The sequence below is a fragment of the Canis lupus genome, chromosome 9 (assembly GCF_003254725.2).
Source record: "Canis lupus dingo isolate Sandy chromosome 9, ASM325472v2, whole genome shotgun sequence".
Classification (NCBI taxonomy): Eukaryota; Metazoa; Chordata; class Mammalia; order Carnivora; family Canidae; genus Canis; species Canis lupus.
The window spans coordinates 17407092-17428958 of NC_064251.1; the positions used below are offsets into that span (position 1 = coordinate 17407092).

The 21867-nt window shown below is 36.4% G+C and overlaps 1 protein-coding gene across 1 annotated transcript in view; it reads left to right on the forward strand.

Moving 5' to 3' along the window:
* The window catches only part of EFCAB13 (EF-hand calcium binding domain 13), a 75819-nt gene extending 56155 nt beyond the window's left edge, over positions 1-19664 (forward strand). Inside the window, 8 exon segments of the mRNA XM_049113766.1 lie at positions 3058-3103; positions 3170-3313; positions 4072-4143; positions 7233-7382; positions 8974-9024; positions 13933-14076; positions 16261-16332; positions 19516-19664. Coding sequence (XP_048969723.1) covers positions 3058-3103; positions 3170-3313; positions 4072-4143; positions 7233-7382; positions 8974-9024; positions 13933-14076; positions 16261-16332; positions 19516-19664 — 828 coding nt within the window.
* The last annotated feature ends 2203 nt before the right edge of the window (positions 19665-21867 follow it).

The window sequence follows — 21867 nt, forward strand, 5'->3', positions numbered from 1 at the left end:
CCGATGCGGGACTCTATCCTGGGTCTCCAGGATCACACCCCAGGCTGCAGGCGGCGCTAAACCGCTGCGCCACTGGGGCTGCCCAACATTGATCTGTTTTAAAGCAAAATTTGGTTTTGATTAAAAGTTGGCAACTTCCATGATGAAAGAAAAAGGCTTTTTTTCTGGAATGGGGTTTGTGTAAAGCTATTTTAAATCCCTTTTTTTGTTTCCTGACTTTGTGTAAAGTCAGCTACTGGCTTTAAAATTTTTCAGATATGAATATTTCCTATATCATTTTAAGCCTCAGACTTAGGATTCTACCCAGTATATAGGCTTCTGTATTATAAAGTTTCTCAGAAATCTTCTACTACTTCCTTTAGTAGACATTCCTCATGTTTCTTTCTTTGGTTTTTGTTAAAATACAAGAGTGGTCATGTACATTTTGGTAGCATAGGTATTTTCTACTCCTTGACTTCCATTTTTGCTTAAAAGTTAAAAACAGAACTAAAACCAATGAAGATGATGTTCATGGAGTCTGTGTACCTTTTTGTTTGGAAAATAAGTTTAAAACTTTGTACCACTGCTAATTTATTTGAATAACCCACTCAAATGATTATTCGATCAATAAGCATTTACCAAGAAAAGAGTAACAACATAGGTATATTTTTAGGGAAACAGATGCTGAATCATTTCTGGATATGAAGAAGTAGGCAAATACTTTTCAGATTTTCAATAACCACTCTGCCCTGGCATATGAAGTTTCTGACATTATTGTTTCTGTTTTAGGTTAGGAAAAGTATTTAATAATTCCCTGTTGACATATAAATGTGTTACTTGGGTCACATAATATAGTTAGCACCAACATAGTATAGTTAATTAGGTTAGCTGTGCTCTAGGAAACAATGCATAGAAGTAGAAAAGAACACGGGCTATGGAGTTTGTAGTTTGTTGACTTACCACAACAAGAGAGAGATGGTAATCTCTCTAGGCCATCCTGGCTTCCTCATCTTTAAAACAAGGAAGCTGATAAAATCATATTTCTGATAGAGTTGTCAGACTCAGCTACAAAAACACATGTAAAGCACACAACCTAATTATTAGGCACATATTATATACTTGGTAAATGGTAGTTAATTTTGAGATCAGAATGCAGAGCTCAGAAAGAGACTGGTATTTAGGACAGGTAACTTTTTATGAGGAGGAAGAAAAAAAATTTTGAAATGAAGCTTGAAATGAATTGAGAAAAGAGAACAGATAGAGATTAGGTACCTGAATCTGGGAGATGGTCACAATGATTAGGGGGATGGCACCTGTCAGCTAGTACACTATAAGGCCAATAACTACAGGGAAGAGTTAGGAAGTACCACAGTAGAAGAAAAGTATTAATGCAGCAGGCCTTAAGCTTCTCTCTTTAGAAAAGACTGCTTGCAGGGCACCTGTGTGGCTCAGTGGTTGAGCATCTGCCTTTGGCCCAGGTTGCGATCCCAGGGTCCTGGGATTGAGTCCTACATCGCGCTCTCTGCATGGAATCTGCTTCTCCCTCTGCCTATGTTCCTGGCTCTCTCTGTGTTTTGTGAGTAAAGAAATAAAATATTTAGAAAGAAAAGAAAAGAAAGAAAAGCCTGCTTGCGAGGTTGTCTGGCATACTAGAACTTGGTTTTCAAAATGTTCCCTTCATTACTAATGGAGAAGGCTAGTCTACTGTGCCTTGACTGTTGGTGAACTTGGAGGGTCCTAGAAAGTAGACATATTGTGAATAAAGTTCTATGCTTTCCTTCGACATACACACATAATTTTAAGGGATTATGGTCAGGTATATGATCTTGTAGTTTAAGATTTGGGGGGGGCAGGAAATTTTAGTTAATGATAATCAAGGATGACCAATGGTATGGATGAATTTGGAAAGGAAGTAGAAGCTTTTTGGAGTTAAAAGGTCAAGGTCATCCTTATCATCATTAAATGATAATGGGAAATGGGGTTGAGGGAGGATTATGAACAAGATACCAAGATCCTCAGAGATGGTGAAAATGTGATCAGAAAGTAATAGATGATGGTGTCAGGAGGGTGGTGTAGGTGAATGACAGTCCTGAACTGCAGAGGGGAGGGATAAGGTTTGATTGAAGTTGAAACTAAAATAGCCTGACAGCAGCAGCAGAAATTTAGAAGTGTTTCTCTACTTCTTAGTCTTATGTGGAGCATAAGAGGATGAGCAGTCTCTACTCAAGATGGTTTATGCAAGGAAACTGTATTTTAAAGGAAACCAAGTTGTAGTTAAAACAAAGAAGCAGAGCTGATACAGGTTTTTAGGTGCTAGCAAAGCTCAAATTGCCATTTGCAGTTGCCTCCCTATGATGTTAGGAGGATAGAAAGCAAGGCAGGATCAAAGGTACTAAAAAGCTGTGATTTCTATTTATAGCTAATTCCTGATGGTTTTAGTAATAATAGTAGTAGTAACTTTATTGCTATTAATATGACATTTATTAAGTGCTTGCCATAAATCTAATATTGTTTTAAATGTTTTTCATACATCATCACATTTAATCTCCACTTCAACCTTGTGAGGTAGATAGTATTATCTCATTTTAGATATATGACTTCTGAATTTTATAAAGGAGGTAAGTAATAATTTGTTCAAGGTCACACAGTTCCAGGTGACAAATCCTGGAGCCAGGATATGAATGCAAGTCTGTCTGACTTAACACTGCCTCCTTTGTAAGAGCTGGAAATAAAGTAAAATTCCAGATGCCAGGGTACAACTGGATCTTGGTAGAATTGAAAAAAAAAAAAAAGATTAAGGAGTCCTTGTGATATTCATGTTTCATATTTTACATTTCTCATGATTCTGAAATTTATTTTACTTTGATACAGATAATTTTGTTTGCTACCATTAGAGCTTCCTGGTCAAATAGCTACTTTGTGTAATTGCAGTGAAAAATTCAGTATATGGATCGTTTTGGTTGTGCCAATTTTATATTGGCCACCAAAGAAACATGACAGACTAAGGGTATTGTGTTGCTGGACTAGTATTCCCTGAGGGCTGGGTTCTTCCCTGGTATTTCTTATTCTTCAATTCAGGATGCGATAAGAACTCTCAGACTGCCACTGACAAAAGTCTTTAGTGGTAGCTACTGTTGTTTTTTAAATCAGAGGTTAGTTCAATTACCAAATAACTTTTTTCTATTTCTAGAGTTACAGGACATTACCTTAGCTCTTGATTTGCTTGAAGGTGACATGATACCTAGGAAGAACTTAGAGAGCTTTCTAGGAAATATTGGGATTAAGTCACCTGAAAAGGAGGTAGAGAAAATTCTTCAATCAAATTTTGTTTCTGGTAAGCATTTAAATATTACTATCAGTTTTTTTGTTTTGGGTAGGAGTACCTATAAAGAAAGTGTGCAAGGTCTTTGTTCAAATAAATGTGGTTTCTTCTTTGAGCAAATATCTACAGATATTTGCTTGTATTACTGTAAACATCTTGAAAAGGAGCCTTTCCTCCTTTATATCCTCTTTTGCAGTTATGAGAATGCTTTTAATAAGAAGGTTGAAATTTTGCGGGGAGTGGGCTTCTGGGTATCAGTTCCTGAGATAGGTCTTGATTTAGTGACTAATGAATAATTTGGAAATTCCAGTTCTTTGAATAGTAAACCGAGCTTTGCCACTTTGTGCCAAGTGGTTATTGGACTTATAATCTTCTTGGTATTTTGGCTCCCTTACAGGTAGAATAAGAACTAGTATATCTACAATCTTGTAAGGTGAATCGCAAGGCATAATGGGTGAAAATGAATCCAAAGTATCTTGCACATAAAGAATTTAAGAAATTATATTCTGGGGATGCCCGGGTGGTGCAGCGGTTGAGTGTCTGCCTTTGCCTCAGGGCATGATCCCAGAGTCCCGGGATCGAGTTCCGCATCAGGCTTCCTGCATGGAGCCTGCTTCTGCCTCTGCCCCTCTCTCTCTGTCTCTCTCATTAATAAATAAATAAAATCTTAAAAAAAAAAAAAGAAATTGTATTCTGATTTTGATTTTCATACTAGCTTTGTAATATGACCTTGTCCATGACCTTGTCTATCACTTTTCTCTTTCTTCCAGATGACAACATGGTAAATGTTAAAGACTGTATGAAGACTTTGAAGAACACCCAGGAATTTTCCAACTTTATTGGTAAGAGTTTTATGGTAAAACTTTTGAACTACCACAGCACATTCAGATCTCATTCAGAGGTCACCTAGTCAAACACTTGGTGCTTAAATCTTTGTAATAATTGTGTCAAATGTTTGTTTCATCTATATTTGAACATTTTGACTTGTTGGCTCAGTGTTCAGCACCAAGTTTGCTTTAGATTCTTTTCCTCTCCCTGGCCTTCTCTGGGCCTCTACAGAGTGCACATGTGCACTCTCCAAATAAATAAATAAAATCTTTTTTAAAATGTTTACTTCAATGGAAAAAATTGGGAAAATCACAAAGTTGTAATGTTTTCCAAAATCTAAATAAGAAAACTTTATTTTGTAATAATGGCAATTTTTAAACTTTTATTAAAAAAAATTAGTGACCATGGACCCCTGGGTAACTCAGCGGTTGAGCTTCTGCCTTTGGCTCAGGACGTGATCCCAGGTCTGGGGATTGAGTCCCACATCGAGCTCCCTGCAAGGAGCCTACTTTTCTCTCTGCCTGTGTCTCTGTCTCGGTCTCTGTCTCTGTCTCTCTCATGAATGAATAAATAAGTCTTTTAAAAAAATTTAGTGACCAGATATGTAAGAAATATAAAGCGTAAGGCTCTTGTAATGTTACCCTCTGTAAATACCCCTATTAAAGTTTGGTAAGTAACTTTATAGGCTTTTTAATTTGTATTTATGAATATTTGTATATTCTGAAATTATTAAATAGTAAACTACTATGTCCATAATATTCACAACTTGCTTTTTTTGAAGAAATAGTGTATCTTAGATACTGTTCCATGTCCCATTATGTCATATAAACTACCTCATTCTTTTTAAAGACTGCATAATATTCCATTGTGGGGGTGTACTATAATTTTATCCACAACAGTTTTGATAATATTTAGGTTATTGTCAATTTTTCATCATTCAAACATTTTGATGAGCATCCTTGTATGTATATATGTGCACAAAGTTTTCCGGGAGAATAAAATTCCTCAGAAGTCACAGTGCTAGAACAAAATATATGCAGATATAAGATGTTAACAACTACTGCTTAATTATCCTCTGAAAGGGTTGCAAAAACTTTTATCAATAATGGATATTAATTCTTAAAAATTCTTCTGTAAAAAATTATTTTAATATGTACTTTTTCTATGCTTACTAATATAATATTTTAATCATCTCTTTTTAAAGCACTACCTCTTAGATTTATATTTAGTGTTTCTATTTATAATTTAAGAATTAAGTATTTTCAGGCATATTTTGATGTTCTCCTAATATAAGAATTGTTTAAGAGAAAACTTTAAATTTTAAAGCAATTTTTTGGGCACCTAGGTGGCTCAGTGGTTGAGCATCTGCCTTTGGCTCAGGTCATGATGCTGGGGTCTTGGAATTGAGTCCTGCATCAGGCTCCCCTCAGGAAGCCTACTTCTCCATCTACCTATGTTTCTGCCTCTCTCTGTGTCTCTCATGAATCAATAAACAAATCTTTAAAAATAAATAACTACATAAAAATTATTTATTTATTTTTAAAGATTTTATTTATTGATTCATGAGAGACACAGAGAGAGAGAGGAGGGCACAGACACAGGCAGAGAGAGAAGCAGGCTCCATGCAGGAAGCCTGACATGGGACTTGATCCCGGGTCTCCAGGATCACGCCCTGGACTGAAGGTGGTGCTAAACCGCTGAGCCACTGGGGCTGCCCTAAAAATTTTTTTAAATCAATTTTAATTTCATTATTGCCCTATCTTTATTGTTTATTTTTAGTTTTATTTTATTGTGACCAGAGAATGAGGTCTGTAGTAGAGGATTTGATAGTTTCCATGCTCATTAGATATGGAGTTTCTTCATTATTATATGTTTATTTAAAAGCCACATTAGTGGCTTTCAGGGACAGGCTAATGGTAGTACACACTTATCCTAATATTTATCATGGAAATCCTTGTGACTTTTTGAAGCAGCCCATTTCATAATTTTGGACAGTTGTAGAACTAGTCAATTATTCCAATTATTTGGTGGAAATCCTGCATTATAATTCCATTCTTAAACCATATTTAACATTTGGACTCTTCCTCCTGTCAGTAGCCTTCCAGGGATATGAGGAGAACTCTTAGATTTTCTCTTTCACATTGAATCATCTTTTCTCTAGATTCACATTTCCTTTCAGCCCTTCCTCACATAGCCTGTTTTTTAAATTCCTTACCGATAACTAATGACTAAATCATGGAACACCATAATGTATTAAATTATACTTTTACATAAATTAGCTAATTTTAAAGTAATTTATTATACATTTCTCTTGTTGAATCCTGACAGATGATTTTTTAGATATGTGCTTTAGAAATGTAAATGATTTTTTAAAAAGATTTCATTTATTCATTCATTTATTTACTTGAGAGAGAGAGGGTACCAGTGAGAGGAGGAGCAGAGGGAGAGGAAGAGAGAATCCCAAGCAGACTCCATGCTGAGTGTAGAACCCAATGTATGTGGGGCTCAGTCCCAAGATCCTGAGATCATGACCTGAGCCAAAATCAAGAGTCAGATGCCCAACTGACTGAGTCATCCATGTGCCCCTGAAGTTTTTTTTTTTTTTTTTTAATTAAGGGAGATCAGTCATAGATTTCCTAGTCTATATGTTTGATGTTATTGTGCTAAACATAATAGGCTTTGCTGATTCTCTAAATTGGGTGAAGTGAGCTTACAAAAGCAAGGGGTATAGGGAAAGAAAGTGGAAAGGGAAGGATAGGGATTTGAGAACAGTTGTGAAGAATGGAGGATTTTTTTTTTTTTTTTTACTGAAATGGTGAACTCATCAATAGATAACTAGAGAAACTTTAGCATATTTTTTTGTTCATACAGGAATAGCCCACCCAGAATTTTAACAAAATAGTTTTAAAAATAAAGATAAGGGGCTATGGAAAACTATAGTGGAGAATGGATTGCTCTATTTATTTCAATAGCCACATATGGGTAGTGACTGCCATTTTGGATAGGCAAATGTAGAAGAGTCCATCAGTTTTATTGTTATGTTCTAAAGATTTAGATCCATGGGCTGAATTACATGTTGTATGTATATTCTCTGTGTTTGTAGCATTGAATAACATCATCAATACATTGGATTCTATGGAAGAAAGTGATCAGTCTTATAAGGACAAATATGCAGATACACTTGGAAACACCAATAGAATTTATTTCACTGATGAAATTCTTCAAGAAATACTGGATGATTCCTTTGTTGAGGGTGAATTGATTGAGCAGATAACCAGTGACTTGTAATAAGTATTTCTTCTAAAATTTTATCTAAAAGTTTAAAAATATTTTACTAAAATACTAATTAAATCTTAACACATAGTTTCTAACTAAATAATATTTAGTTAATATTCAGTTCCTAAATAATACTATAAATGTATTGAAATGTGATTTACTACAGATCAAATTTAGGAATATACTTTATTTTCTACATCCAAAGTTATTGCATTTAGTTATTATAGTATCAGATTCCTGGATGATCTCCTGGACTGTATTGTAAAGTTGGTCTCCAAGTATTTATATATGTTGTTGTATGGCTTTGAAATGTTTCTTTCAAAAAAAAAAAATGTTTCTTTCTATAGTAGTTTCATTTCAAAGTTAATCCCTTTCCTTTTATGAATTTTAGAGAGGTCTTAATAGTTTTCTAGCTTTCTTTCTTTTTAGGCAAAAGACCCTTTGAAAAGTACAAGTTACTGACTCTATTTATTTTTAAATAAATAAACAATAGAAACAATGAAATGAAACAAAAAAAATGAACAATAAAAACATTGTCTATATAACACTCTATATAAGTGTTGAGCTGTTATTTGCAAAGCAATTATCTGACCCATCTAGATTCTCAGTTGCGATATACCCAGATGGATTTTATCTATATTTGGAAAGCCATTTCCTATCTTTAAATTTAGTTTCAGCTAGAAAATAAGATCAGATTTACCTCTCAGGGAAAAATTGCCAGTTTAGATTGTCAAAACTGATGGGTGAGGACTGCCGGCGTCTAGTGAGTAGAAGCAAGGGATGCTGCTAACCATCCTATAGTGTATAGGACACTTCTTCCCCAAATAATTATCTGGATCCAAATGTAATTTTTCTGAGGTTGAGAAATCCTGTTTTAGAGTTATCTTATAAAATTGCCAAACCTACTATTTTGAAAGTACTTTTTAATAGGTTAGTTTTTTTTTATCTTGCTTAGAACAAGTAGAAAAAATTAAGATAAATATAATGCATCTTTATTCTAACCTTTTGTTTCAAGGTAATACCTGGACTCGTTGTGAGTTATTCTAAACTGCTCTCTAACTGTAATATGGTCCATCTATGCAAATGGACATATTTTATTTCTATCACTTGTTCCTTAAATAGATCTCTCTAGCAATTTGCATTTTTTGTAGAAAGTGTATAGAATGAAGGGTATAACTGCAACTTGTCCTTATGAAAAGCTTCAGAATTAGGTAGATAGGCAAGCAGAACTACGGAAGGATGATTCAAACTAATAATTAAACATTTTGTTGAATATATGGGCCTGGGGATTAACCTGCCCTCTTAGGAAGAAAGGAAACATTTGTGACATTAAACTCTCAGCCACATTTAAGGAGCTTTGGAGGTTGACAAATCCATGGAATTTAAGAAATAAGAGGAAGAGTAGAGAATAATATTTTGGAAGCCAGTGGAAGATTTTGAGAAGGGAATGGTCAATAATAAATGTTACTGAGAAATGAAGTATTTAATCTATCAGTTGGCTTTTTTTGAAACTGGATGAAATCAGGATGCTATTCCTTATGGCATAATCTCTTTCTCTAAATTTGCAGATTTTAGGAAAGAGACTTTGTCTTCAAATCTGAAACTACCAAAAGCAGATGGTAAGAACTTTATATGTATATAAGAAAGCATTCTCTATAAAAGAGTTATTTTTTAGGATCATTGCCAGGTGCCAGTGGATTCCTATCCATTTTTCCTACTTTAGCCAAAGTGATATTGTTTTTTTTAAAAAAGTAATCTGATTATGTTATGTCACATTATTTATAACTCTCTAAACATTTCCATTGCTGTTAGATAAAGACCAAAATCCTACGTGTCCTAGTTCTCTAGCATAATTTTCTATCATTACCCTTGCTTTCTGTACTTTCAAATATATTGGCTTTTTCATTTCCTTAGATAATCTCTTTTTCTCTTGCCACAAAGCTTTTGCATATTTTATTCCCTGACCCTCTTTGTCTGGTTAATGTTTACTCATCTTTCAGGTATGCATCAGTTTCCTCTAGGGAGCCCACCTGCTAGTCTAGGTCAGCTTCCTTTGTTATATGCTTTCATTAAATCATATCTCATTCATAGCATTTATTTCATATTATAAATACTCATTTTTTAAACAATACTAGAAATGCTCAGTATATTTTATCTTGTAAAAACAAAAATGGAGCACCTGGCTGGCTCAGTCGGTAGAGCCTGTGACTCTTGATCTTGGGGTCAGGAATTTAAGTCTCACGTTGGGTATAGAGCTTACTTAGAAAAAAATAAAGTAACACAAATATTAGCTTAAATCATCTTAATTCATTAAGACCAAAATAAAATGATTTTCATTAAAAATTTTTTATTTGAGTATGGGAGGCATGTTTTATTTGAGTATGGGAGACCGTGTTTTATTCGTTTCAGGTGTACAACAGAGTGATTCAACTTCTCTATACATTATGTTATGCTCACCACATTAGTTACACCAAATGTAACTACCATCTGTCACCATACAATGTTATTACAATAGCACGGACTATATTCCCTACATTGTGCCATGACATATTCATTGCATAACTGGAAGCCTGTATCACCCACTCCCCTTCGTCCATTTTGCCCATCCTCCTATTGTCCTTCTTTCTGGCCAAAATTAGTTTGTTCTCTGTATTTATAAATCTGATTCTGCTTTTTGTTTGTTTTGCTTTTTAGATTTGACTTACAAGTACAATCAATTTTTTTTCTCAGTCTGACCTATTTCACTTAGCATAATACCCTTTAGGTCCACCCATGTTGGCAAAATGGCAAAAATCTCAGCCTTTTTCACAGCAGTGTCATATTTCATAATATACCACATCTTTTTTCATTCACCTAGTGATGGATGCTTGAGATACTTCCATATTTTGGCTTTTGTAAATAATATTGCAATACACATAGGAGTGCATGTATCTTTTTGAATTAGTGTTTTTGTTGTCTTTGTGTAAATACCCAGTAGTGGAATTAAATGGGTCATATGGTATTTCTATTTTTAATTTTTTGAGGAAACTCCATATTGTTTCCCACAGTGGCTGTACCAATTTACTTTCCACCAACAGTGCCCAGAGGTTCCTTTTTCTACACATCCTCGCCAACACTCATTATTTCTTATGTTTTTTATTTTAGCCATTCTGACAGGTGTAGGGTGATATTTTATTGTGATTTTGGTTTGCATTTCCCTGAGATTAATGATGTTGAATATCTTTTCATGTGTCTGTTGGCCATCTGTAATGTCTTCTTCAGAAAAATGTCTATTTAGGTCCTCTGCCCATGTTAAAATCTGTGTATTTTCCAGTCATATTTTTGATTATTTGATTAATAATTCTTCTCTTACATGCCTGGAAGGGTCATTGGGCCAAGGACCATGTCTTCACTTTGCTCCAGATCCTAGCATAATCCTGGCTTTTAGCAGGCTCTTAGTAGTAGCTAATATTATAGTATTATATAATATTTACTGAACTAGGTATTGTTCCAAATCTTTTGTTATTAACTCATATAATTGTAAATATTTTTGGAATGATTGAATGACAATAAATGTTTTATCTCATTAGTCTCATCTCTCATCACTTTTACACTTGTATTTATTCTGTAGCCATACTACTTGTTAGAATTTATTTATTTTTTAGATTTTATTAATTTATGACAGCAAGCGAGAGGATCCTGGGATCATGACCTGAGCTGAAGGCAGATGCTTAACCAACTGAGCCACCAGTTATTATAATTTAGCCACCTAACTTATTATAATTTAAATTGGCTTTATTTGCTTTTGGTTCCATATCTTTGCATGTGCTGTTTCCTTTCGATACATTTCCTATCTGACAAACTCACATTTTCCCCCCTAAACTCAGCTCAAATGTCACTTCTCATCCCATAAGATTTTTCAGAGTTGTAGGTTAGATGAACTGTCTCAGTGCTTTCATACTAACTTGTGTGTGTTTTTCTCATAGTACCAACTATATAATGTATTATAATTTATTTTTTTTTGCAGATATGACAGATTCAGTCTCTGTTTTCAGGGTTTTATAGAAAAACTTTTTTATAGGAAACTCTGATGAGAGTGCTAACATTTTCATTGTTGGTCTTAGTAGCTATAAAATAAATATTAATAGAATGAATAAAAGTCTAAAATGGTATTATAGGGTTCTTTCCAAGTGAAGTTTGAGATCTGTTGGTATAACACAACAATTTTTCAGACTGTGGAAACACAATGACTTCATTTTGAGGTTGAGAGGGAAACAGAATGGGAAATGATATTGATGAAAAATTAAAACACCCAATAATGATCACATTTTATATTTTAAACTGGTGGGGTATCAACAGGACTACCCCATTTGGTTGTATGGGTTGTGCCTTGCACAAAGATGCCTGGTTGAGAGGGTACAAGTAGAGACTGAAATGCACTCCATATTTCACTGTGCTCTTCAGGCTTGGACCACAGTGCTAGACTGCAGCTGCCCAGAGGCAGGTGTGCCTCTTTGTAATTGAAACATACAGAGGGGTGCCCTTTGACAATCACACAAAAGCTCAATATGGACTGGTAGTGGCCCTCAGGATCAAAAGCTCTCCTCTCAAATTTTAGCCATTTTTTGTTTATTAGTTGATAGAAATCTTTAGACCTACATGTAGAAGACTTAACTATTTTTTAAAAATTTTTTATTGGAGTTCAATTTGCCAACATTTAACATAACACCCAGTACTCATCCCGCCAAGTGCTCCCCTCAGTGCCCATCACCCAGTCACCCCAACTCCCCTGCCCACCTCCCCTTCCACTACCCCTTGTTCATTTCCCAGAGTTAGGTAAAGACTTAACTATTGTTAAGTTTTTTAGTAACTAGACGGAAATGAGACCGCCAAGGCAAGCGAGGGTCCAAGAACAGATTTTATTGCAGGCACCCTCGGGCGAGGTTCCCCGACTCACGGGGGAAAGAGAGTGAGTCGAGGAAGTCGCGCCAAGACAAGGTGGTAGGGGGTTTACATAACGTTGTAAGGCAGAACGGTTTCCTATTGGTTGGCTCATATGCAAAGGAAGGATTGCAATCCAACCAGTCAGAGTGACCCTCACTATGCATAGGAAGGATTGCAATTCGACCAGTCAAAGGTGACTTCCTCCTCTGGGGTTTGAAGGGCATTGGGTTCGGTTGAGGAAGTCCAAAGGAGAGGTGTAAGGGTCTGCTCAAGCTGTCATCCCAAGTGGAGGTGGTGACAGGAACTTCAGCCATTTTGGCGTATCCGCCATCTTGAGTTTCCCTTCCCGCCTGGCCCCAACAACTATTATTTAAGAAAGGCTTACAGCTCATTCAGTATTTAATAGATTGATGGATTCAGATAACTCATCATACTCTCTTTGGCACATAATTTTTTGGTTTTAAATGCAGCTTGAAATAAGTGGGTTGTTATAAATAGAAAATATTTTCCTTTTTTTACAGAGATTTTAGTTAAATTATATATACTTAATTTGAGAGTTCACCTATAATGGAGTTTGAACAGGAGCATATGTGAAGATGGCGGAAGAGTAGGGTCCCCAAATCACCTGTCTCCACCAAACTACCTAGAAAACCTTCAAATTATCCTGAAAATCTATGAATTCGGCCTGAGATTTAAAGAGAGACCAGCTGGAATGCTACAGTGAGAAGAGTTCGCGCATCTATCAAGGTAGGAAGACGGGGAAAAAGAAATAAAGGAACAAAGGCCTCCAAGGGGGAGGGGCCCCGCGAGGAGCCGGGCTGAGGCCGGGGCGAGTGTCCCCAGGACAGGAGAGCCCCGTCCCGAAGACGCAGGAGCTGCACCGACCTTCCCGGGGGAAAGGGGCTCGCGGGGAGGTGGAGCAGGACCCAGGAGGGCGGGGATGCCCTCGGGCTCCCCGGGACAGTAACAGCAACTGCGCGCCCAGGAGAGTGCGCCGAGCTCCCTAAGGGCTGCAGCGCGCACGGCGGGACCCGGCGGGACACGGAGCAGCTGAAGGGGCTCGGGCGGCGGCTCCGCGGAGGGGGCTGCGCGGCCCCGGGAGCAGCTCGGAGGGGCTCGGGCAGAGGAAGAGGCTCCGTGCGGAGGGGGCTGCGCGGTTCCAGGAGCAGCTCGGGGGGGCTCGGGCGGCGGCTCCGCGGAGGTGGCTGCGCGGCCCGGGAGCGCGAATCCAACAGCGCAGGCTCCGGAGCACAGGGCGCCGGGACACAGCCCAGGATCCGGCCTCCCCCGGGACAGGCAGAGGCCGGGAGGGCCCAGGACAGCAAGGACGCTCCTGCCCCAGCTGAGCACATCAGCGGCCCCGCCCCGGAGCCTCCAGGCCCTGCAGACGGAGTTCCTGCCGGAGCTGAATCCAGGTTTCCAGAGCTGCCCCGCCACTGGGGCTGTTCCTCCTGCGGCCTCACGGGGTAAACAACCCCCACTGAGCCCTGCACCAGGCAGGGGCACAGCAGCTCCCCCAACTGCTAACACCTGGAGTTTGAACAAACGATTTTGAACTTTTAAAAACAATAGTATTTTATATATATATTTAATTATTTTTGTAGAGATTAAAGAAGCTGCTCATATCTTGTCAAGTGTTGATAATGGCAAAATTGCTATACCTGACTTGGAGCATGCCCTGAAAAGTTTGAATGTTAATATAACTGAGGAGGCTATCAGTGAAGCCCTTAAGTTTTGCGACATCAGTGGTGAGCAGTTTTTTTGGCTTGAGATTCTTTCCATTTTTCCCTGTTGATGAGAAACAGTCTTAAAGCATATATGTGTGGATAAAATAGTAGTCACACTGGAGACTTAGGCTGATACAAATTAGAGCCAGAATAGTCTGTTAATTTAAATATTTATTGATCATATCTATCTGGTCATACTCATCTGGATATATATATGCTTATTTATATAATTCCCATTCATTTCTTATAAGCATGGGTGGAAAATACTATTATGTAATAAAACAAAGACATGACACCAGTAGCTTAATTTTGACATGCAGTCTTTCTTCAGAGGAGGTCCACCTTCAACTGTCCTTTTATAGTACTTGTCCTGTTCTGTTTTTTAACCAAAGAATATACCCAAGCGTCTCTACATTTCAAAACAATTATTTAGTTTTTGGTTGTTGTTTCCAGGTGGGCATGTATTTACCTTTGTTTTACATTTAAGTTCATGTAATATGTACTTGATCTCTTCCTTTATATAGCCATGCTTAAGCATCAAATCAGGTGGGAATACTTCTAGAAGCTGATGAGTTTCACTGGTTTTAGGGCTTTTTATTTGGGGCTTATCTTAACCATCTAGTTGTTTTTTCAATGGGAATCCCATGAGTCTTAGGATTAAGAGTACCTCCCCATCACATTTTGGTTATTTATTGCCTTTGCCAGGAAACAGATTATTATTGACCTCAGTCAATTTTTATGTTTTGATCTGGGGTTTCTCATATCATGGTATATTCTTTAGTGGTTTAGAGTAGTGTAAATTTAGACTCCCAACCCACATGAGATGCTGGAGATTTTTTACAGGAGATTTTCTTTTCCTCACTGCCTCTTAGGAATATTTAGGTCTCCTTTTTGTTTATCTGGGCCAGTGAATACAATATTTTAATCTCCCTTTCACAGGATTGAACTTCTTTAAACATCCCAGTTGTATTTGGTATCTAAATTCAAACTCTTGGGATGCTTAGGTGGCTCAGCAGTTTAGCACCTGCCTTCAGCCCAGGGCGTGATCCTGGAGTCCTGGGATTGAGTCCCGTGTTGGGCTCCCTCCATGGAGCCTGTTTCTCCTCTGCCTGCATCTCTGCCTGCATCTCTGCCTCTCTGTGTGTGTCTCTCATGAATAAATAAATAAAATCTTTAAAAAAAATAAATTCAAACTCTTCATGTATTATGGACCCAAGTTTTCTTTTGTGAATATGCATGAGCATTTAGATAAAACACCTTGCCACTATGGGATCTGATACATATCCCTAAATAGTTGTAGGCTTAGTACTCACTATTTCCTACTCTGGATTTCTGTGCTCACCTAACTTATTATTTCCTTTTCATATAACTTAGTCATGTATTTGTAGAATATTGTAGTTCATACAGCATCTCTAGGGACTTGCAGTGTGATAGTTTCTGTGCTACCCAACTTTCCATTGTGTTGTAAGTTAAAGTCTTCTTAATGTAGTTGATAGTCCTATATTTTCTGCTGTGGTTACACTATTGCATCTTACTTCAAGCGTGTGTATATGTCCTAATAGTTAACATTGTCATGTTTGACCTTATACTGCCTCAGTTCAAATACTATAGCTTTCAGTACTTTCGGCTTTTGTGACCTGGACAAGTTATTTAATTTCTCTTTGCTTTCATCTTTTAAAGATAGGCAGATCAAGCATACACATGTTATGGAATTATTTTTTTAAGGATTTTATTTATTTATTCATGAGAGACAGAGAGAGAGAGAGAGAGAGAGGCAGAGACACAAGCAGAGGGAGAAGCAGGCTCCATGCAGGGAGCCCAACACGGGACTCAATTCTGGGTCTCCAGGATCAGGCCCTGGACTGAAGGCGACGTTAAACCACTGAGCCACTGGGGCTGCCCTTGTTATGGAATTATTGTGAAGATTTTGGTTAATAAATGTAAAGCATTATAAAAGGATACTTATATATAAGGAACTGAAAAGTTATGTAAGTTCTTTTGAGTAAGAACTCAAAAAAGTTAGCTATTAATATCATCAGCTGTTCCATGGATGGTTCCTTAAAGTTTGAAAAATTATGTTGAAATAGTTTCAATCATTTGAGATAGAAAATAAGGTAGAATGGAATTTTAGATATCATAAATCAGTCTTTATGTACCAATTCGTGCCAAGCATATCAATCAGCATACTTGATTTTGACTTTTCAGATAATAAGGAGGTGAATTTGAAAGATTTCTTTACAAGAATTAAAGAAAGTCCACATTTCAAAGAGTGAATGGGTAAGTGAATAGTACTGGTTAAAGACAAATGACTAAAATAATGAAATATTAAAAAATTACTATCTAGAGGTCAGGTTTTTACTCTATAGCATCTATAGGTTTAAAAAGGATTTTGAGCAGCTTATAAAAGACAAAGTGAGGAAAATGGGACAAAGTTATAACGGAATGGAAAGAAATGAAATAGGGTTGATGAAGATACATAGGAAACATCTTTGCTGTTATTACAAAGTGCTAACCCAAGAGGCAGTAAGTTTTTCTTCATTCCGGGGGTTCTGGATGGATGAATTAAATCCAATCGGGAAATTGGATGAAGCATAACTACTCTCTATTGTGTCATCTCAAATTAGGCCGCTGGAGTTTTCAGGTTTCCCCAACTGGACTGCCCATTGATTTCATTTATGGAAATCTTAACTTCAGTTAATTGTCTAATTCCTTGTGGTATTAATCTCCGTATCATTCATATCATCTGCCTAAGGACATCATTTTGCCCCTGCTGTATAAAGACTATTGGTTGATCTTTGTCCCCAAAGTTCCTCTCATCATCTTTGAAATTAGGGAGACCATTTCAATACAGGCATCTTTTCCTAACCCCCATGTCTACAGAGAACACCTACCAAAGAACTCTCCACAGATGCAGACACCTCTGTTAATAATGTATTTCTAAATGCTTTTTACATTTTCTTTTCTTTTTTTGCATTTTAATCTCTCTAAAATTAGTACATCTTTGTAACTGGTGGCATTATTTATCAGATGTACATTTTACACTTGATCTTAGCCCAAAGGCTGAGATGCAATTCAGATGTACATTTGTATTGAGATATAATTCACATACCATAAAAGCATCCCTTTAAAGTATACAGTTCAGTATTTTTAGGTGTATGGATGATGATGTGCAACCATCACACTCTAGTTCTGGGACATTTTGATTGCCTCAAAAAGAAACTCTGTACCCTTTGGTAGTTATATCCACCTCTCCTCAGCCATTGACAACCACTAATCCACTTTCTGTTTGTGTTGATTTACCTATTATGAGTGTTTCATATAATTGGGATCATAGACTTTCATGGCAGATTTCTTTCATTTAGCATACTGTTTTCAGGATTAATCTGTATTAGAGCATAAATGAGTGTTTCATTCCTTTTTGTGGTGGGATAGTCTATTATATGGTTATACCACATTTTCTTTGGCCATTTATCAGTTCATAGATATTTGGGTTGTTTCCATTTTTTGACTATTATGGATAATGCTGCTATGAACATTGGTGTATATTTTTTGAGTACAAGTTTTTGTATAGATGTATATTTTCATTTCTCTTCATCCCTATTCCTGGGGATGGAATTAATGGTCACATGATAACTTTATATTCAGCCTGAGGAACTGCTGGAGTGTTTTCAAAGCAGCTGCCTCATTTTACATTCTCACCAGCAATGTACATTTTTTACATCCTTGTCAAGACTTGTTACTGTCTAAGTATAGTCTAGTCTAACAAGGATCTCACCAGGGTTTGGTTTTGCATTTTCCTGATGGTTAATGATGTTGAACATCTTTTCATGTGTTTATTGGCCATTTGTATATCTTCTTTGAAGACATGTATCCTTTGCTTGTTTTGAAATTGAGTTATTTGTCAAGTTGTAGTTTATACATTGTGGATACTACAGCTTTATCAGACACATGATTTGCAAATCTTTTCTTCCATTTTGTGGGCCTTTTTTTCTTTCTTGGTGGTGGTGTCTTTGAAGTACAAAAGTCTTTAAATTGGGTGAAATTAAATTAATATTTTATTTTGTTACTTCTTTTGAAGTCACGCCTAAAGATAATCCAAGATCATAAAAATTTATATTAATGTTCCCTTCTAAGAGTTTTATAGTTTAAGCCTTTTAACTTCAATCTTTGACTCATTTTGAGTTAATATTTGTATGTGGTGTGAGATGGGAATCAATTGTAATTCTTTTGCATGCAGATATCCAGTTATCCCAGCATCATTTGTTAACAAGATTATTCTTTCCCCATTAAATGGTTTTGGCATCCTTGTCAAAAATCAATTGATCATAAGGGTATGGATTTATTCCTAGACTCTCAATTCCATTCCATTGATTTTTATTTATTCTTATTCCAGTACCACATGGTTTTGATTACTATAGCTTTGTGGTAAAGTAATAACCTAAGCAGTAATCTTTAACCCGAGCAGGGCATCAGGATTACCTGTAAGCTTGATCCACCTGGTTCTACTTTGGGTATGATGGAGTAGCTTATCAAACCAACTCTCCTGCTGAGAATAACTAGTAAAATCTGGACTAAATTAAACAGCGTCAAGAACCACAACTGTTTGAAGGCATTAGAAAGGAACCAAAGCTGTCAGGATTTATGGGGCTTTAAGATAAATACAAAGAGCATGACTTGTAGCAGCAACAGCACCTGCTGCTGCTTTTTTTTTTTTTTTTTTTTTTTTTTTTTTTTTGCTGCTGCTGCTTCTTATCTATTTTGTCTCTGTAACATAACTTTAAGTGAAATAATGCAAATTTTGATATAAATTTATTTGTAATGCTTCACAGTTATTTCAGGGGCCATATATGGAGTATTATGTAGCCAAAGGTATAAAGTTGATCACTTAGAGATGTCAACTTAAAAGGCATATTAGTTAAGAGCATGGGCTTTGGAACTATAGTGTCTGGACTTGAATCCTGGCCCTGCCACTCACTACTGATATATTCTTTAGTAAATCACTTAATCTCACCAATCTCAATTTCTTCATCTCAAAAATAGGGATAATAATGCCTGTCTTGGAATTATTATAAGGCTTAAATAGATGAAGCAGAAGTATTTGAAACAGTCTCTAGCACTTAGTAGGTTTTCAGTAACTGCTGGCTATTATAATACACAATGGCTTTTAAAACTATACGAGTAGTTTCATGTAAAATTCTTTTATGCTGGGGTGCCTGGTGGCTTAGTTGGTTGGGCATCTGCGTTTGGCTTCAGTCATGATCCTGGGCTGCTCAAGGGGGATCCTGCTTCTTCTCCTCCCTTTGCCCCTCCCAATTCGGGTTGTCTCATATGAGCATGCACTCTCTGTCTCTCAAATAAAATCTTAAAAAAAAATTTTATGCAGCCTAAGCTTATTAAGTGAAAGTGAATAATCTTATTTCTGCTGTTGAAACATTAGTCTTTGCTCTTTTTTTTTTTCAGCTACACAGCTACTCTTAGCTATCACCCAAATTCTCCAGAATGATCTAATTGATGTCTCTGAACTCAAGGCATTATTGATGAACAATGACTTTTGTGCAGCTAATGTTTTACTTAATGAAATATTAAGCAATGTACCTGAACGTGGTTAGTAGTTTAAATGCATTTATATTATAAAGGCCATCATCTGTCTACCAGTGGGGGTGGGAGATGTATGGATGGGATACACAGCAAATGGAAGGCAGCCTGTGGCAGTGACAGGGGGATGACTGGGGAATACCAGTGCTGCTCTGGTGTGCCAAGCCTGAGCCATATGAAACCAAACAGAGGCATAAGTCAGGGCCTAGTTTATCCCTGGAGGTGGTGGTGCTTGGGAGATGAGGTTACTTTGCAAACTGACTGGCATGGACAGTATTCGATCAGAATGCATGGAGTACAACAGAGTCTTTGAGGTCCTTTGCTGGGTGTTAACCCTTTGGAAGGTAAACTATGCTGATATCCAGGAATACCAGAGGATGTTACACATGGTGTTGGCTCAGGGAAGCAGATATTGATAAATGTACAAAATAATTTAATTATTTTAATGACTAGTATTGTTGAATATTATCTTTGCTGCATTTTCAAAACAGTTGGGAAGTAGTCTTTATTTTTCTATCCTCTGTAAGTGACTTTTTCTTCCTCAGATGTTAAGTAGAACTCTCACAGGTGAAGCCTTATGGGCCTAGAGTTTTATTTATGGGAAAGTTCTGGATTATTGATTTAATTTCTTAAATTGTATGGGATTACAAAAAAATACTATATTTTCTTATTAATTTTAGCAGGCTGTGTTTTTATAGGAATTTGTCCATTTCATATGAATTTTCAAATTTATTGGATAAAGTTGTCATTGACATCTACTTTTTAATCTTTTTTGGTATCTCCCTGATCTGCAATAATATCTTCATTTCCATTCTCAATATTAGTGATTTGGAGGTATTTTTTTTCACTCAGTCTCCATAGAATTTTTCTTTTCCTTTTTGCAAAATTGAGATATAATGGACATATAACATTGTGTAACTTTAAGGGTTATAATGCGTTGATACATATATATTGCAGTATGATTATCACCATAGTGTTAGCTAACACCTCTATCACATCACATAATTATAATTTATTTTTTCTAGTAAGAACATTTAAAGTCTAGTCTCTTAGCAACTTTTAAGTATATAATATCATATTAGGTTGGCATAGCATCACATTTCCAGAACTTACTCGTCTTCTAACTGCAAATTTGTACCTTTTAACATCTTCACAACTCACCACACCTCCTAAGTTGCTAGAAACTACCAACTACCAATGGTCACTACCATTTCTATGAGATTGGCTTTTTTAGATTTCACAAATTAGTGATAAATACAGTATTTGTCCTTGTCTGGTTTATTTCCTTTAAGCAAGCATAATGCCCTCAAGATCCATATATATATATATATATATGCTACATCTGTTTATTCACTTTTTGATGGGCATTTAGGTTGTTTCCATATCTTGGCTTTTGAGAATAATGATGCAAAATACATGGGAGTGTAGATATTTGTTAAATATCCTGTTTTCATTTCCTTTAATATATACCCATTAGGGGGATTGATGGATCATACGGTAGTTCTATTTTTAATTTTGGGGCAAACCTCCAACTGTTGTCCATAGTGGCTACATCAATTTCCATTGCCACCAACAGTGTACAAGGAATCCCTTTCTCTATATCCATGCAAACCTTTATCTCTTGTCTTCTTGATGATAGCCACTCTAATAGGTGTGAATGATATCTCATTGTGGTTTTGATTTGCATTTCCCTGATGATTAGTGATGTTGAACACCTTTTCATGTCCTGTTGGCCATTTGAATGTCTTCTTTGGAAAAATGTCTATACAGTTACTCTGCCCATTTTTTCCATTTTTTCCCCATCATTTTGTTTGTTATTGAGCTGTGTGAATTACATATTCTGGATATTAACCCTTTATCAGATATATGGTTGCAAATATTTTCTCTCATTCTGTAGGTTGCCTGTTCATTTTGCTGATTGTTTCTTTTGCTGTACAAAAGCTTTTAAGTTGGAGCTTACTTAAGGCCTACTTGTTGATTTTTGCTTTTGTTGTTTGTGCTTTTGGTGTCACATCCAAAAAAATCATTACCAAGACCATTGTCTGAAAGCTGCTTCCTTATGTTTTCTTCTAGGATTTTTACAATATCAGATCTTACATTTAAGTCTTTAACTCATTTCGAGGTAACTTTTGTGTAAGATGGAGGCCTAATTTCATTTTTCTGGATATAATTATCCAGTTTCCCAACCATTTATTGAAGAGACTGTCCTTTCTCCAT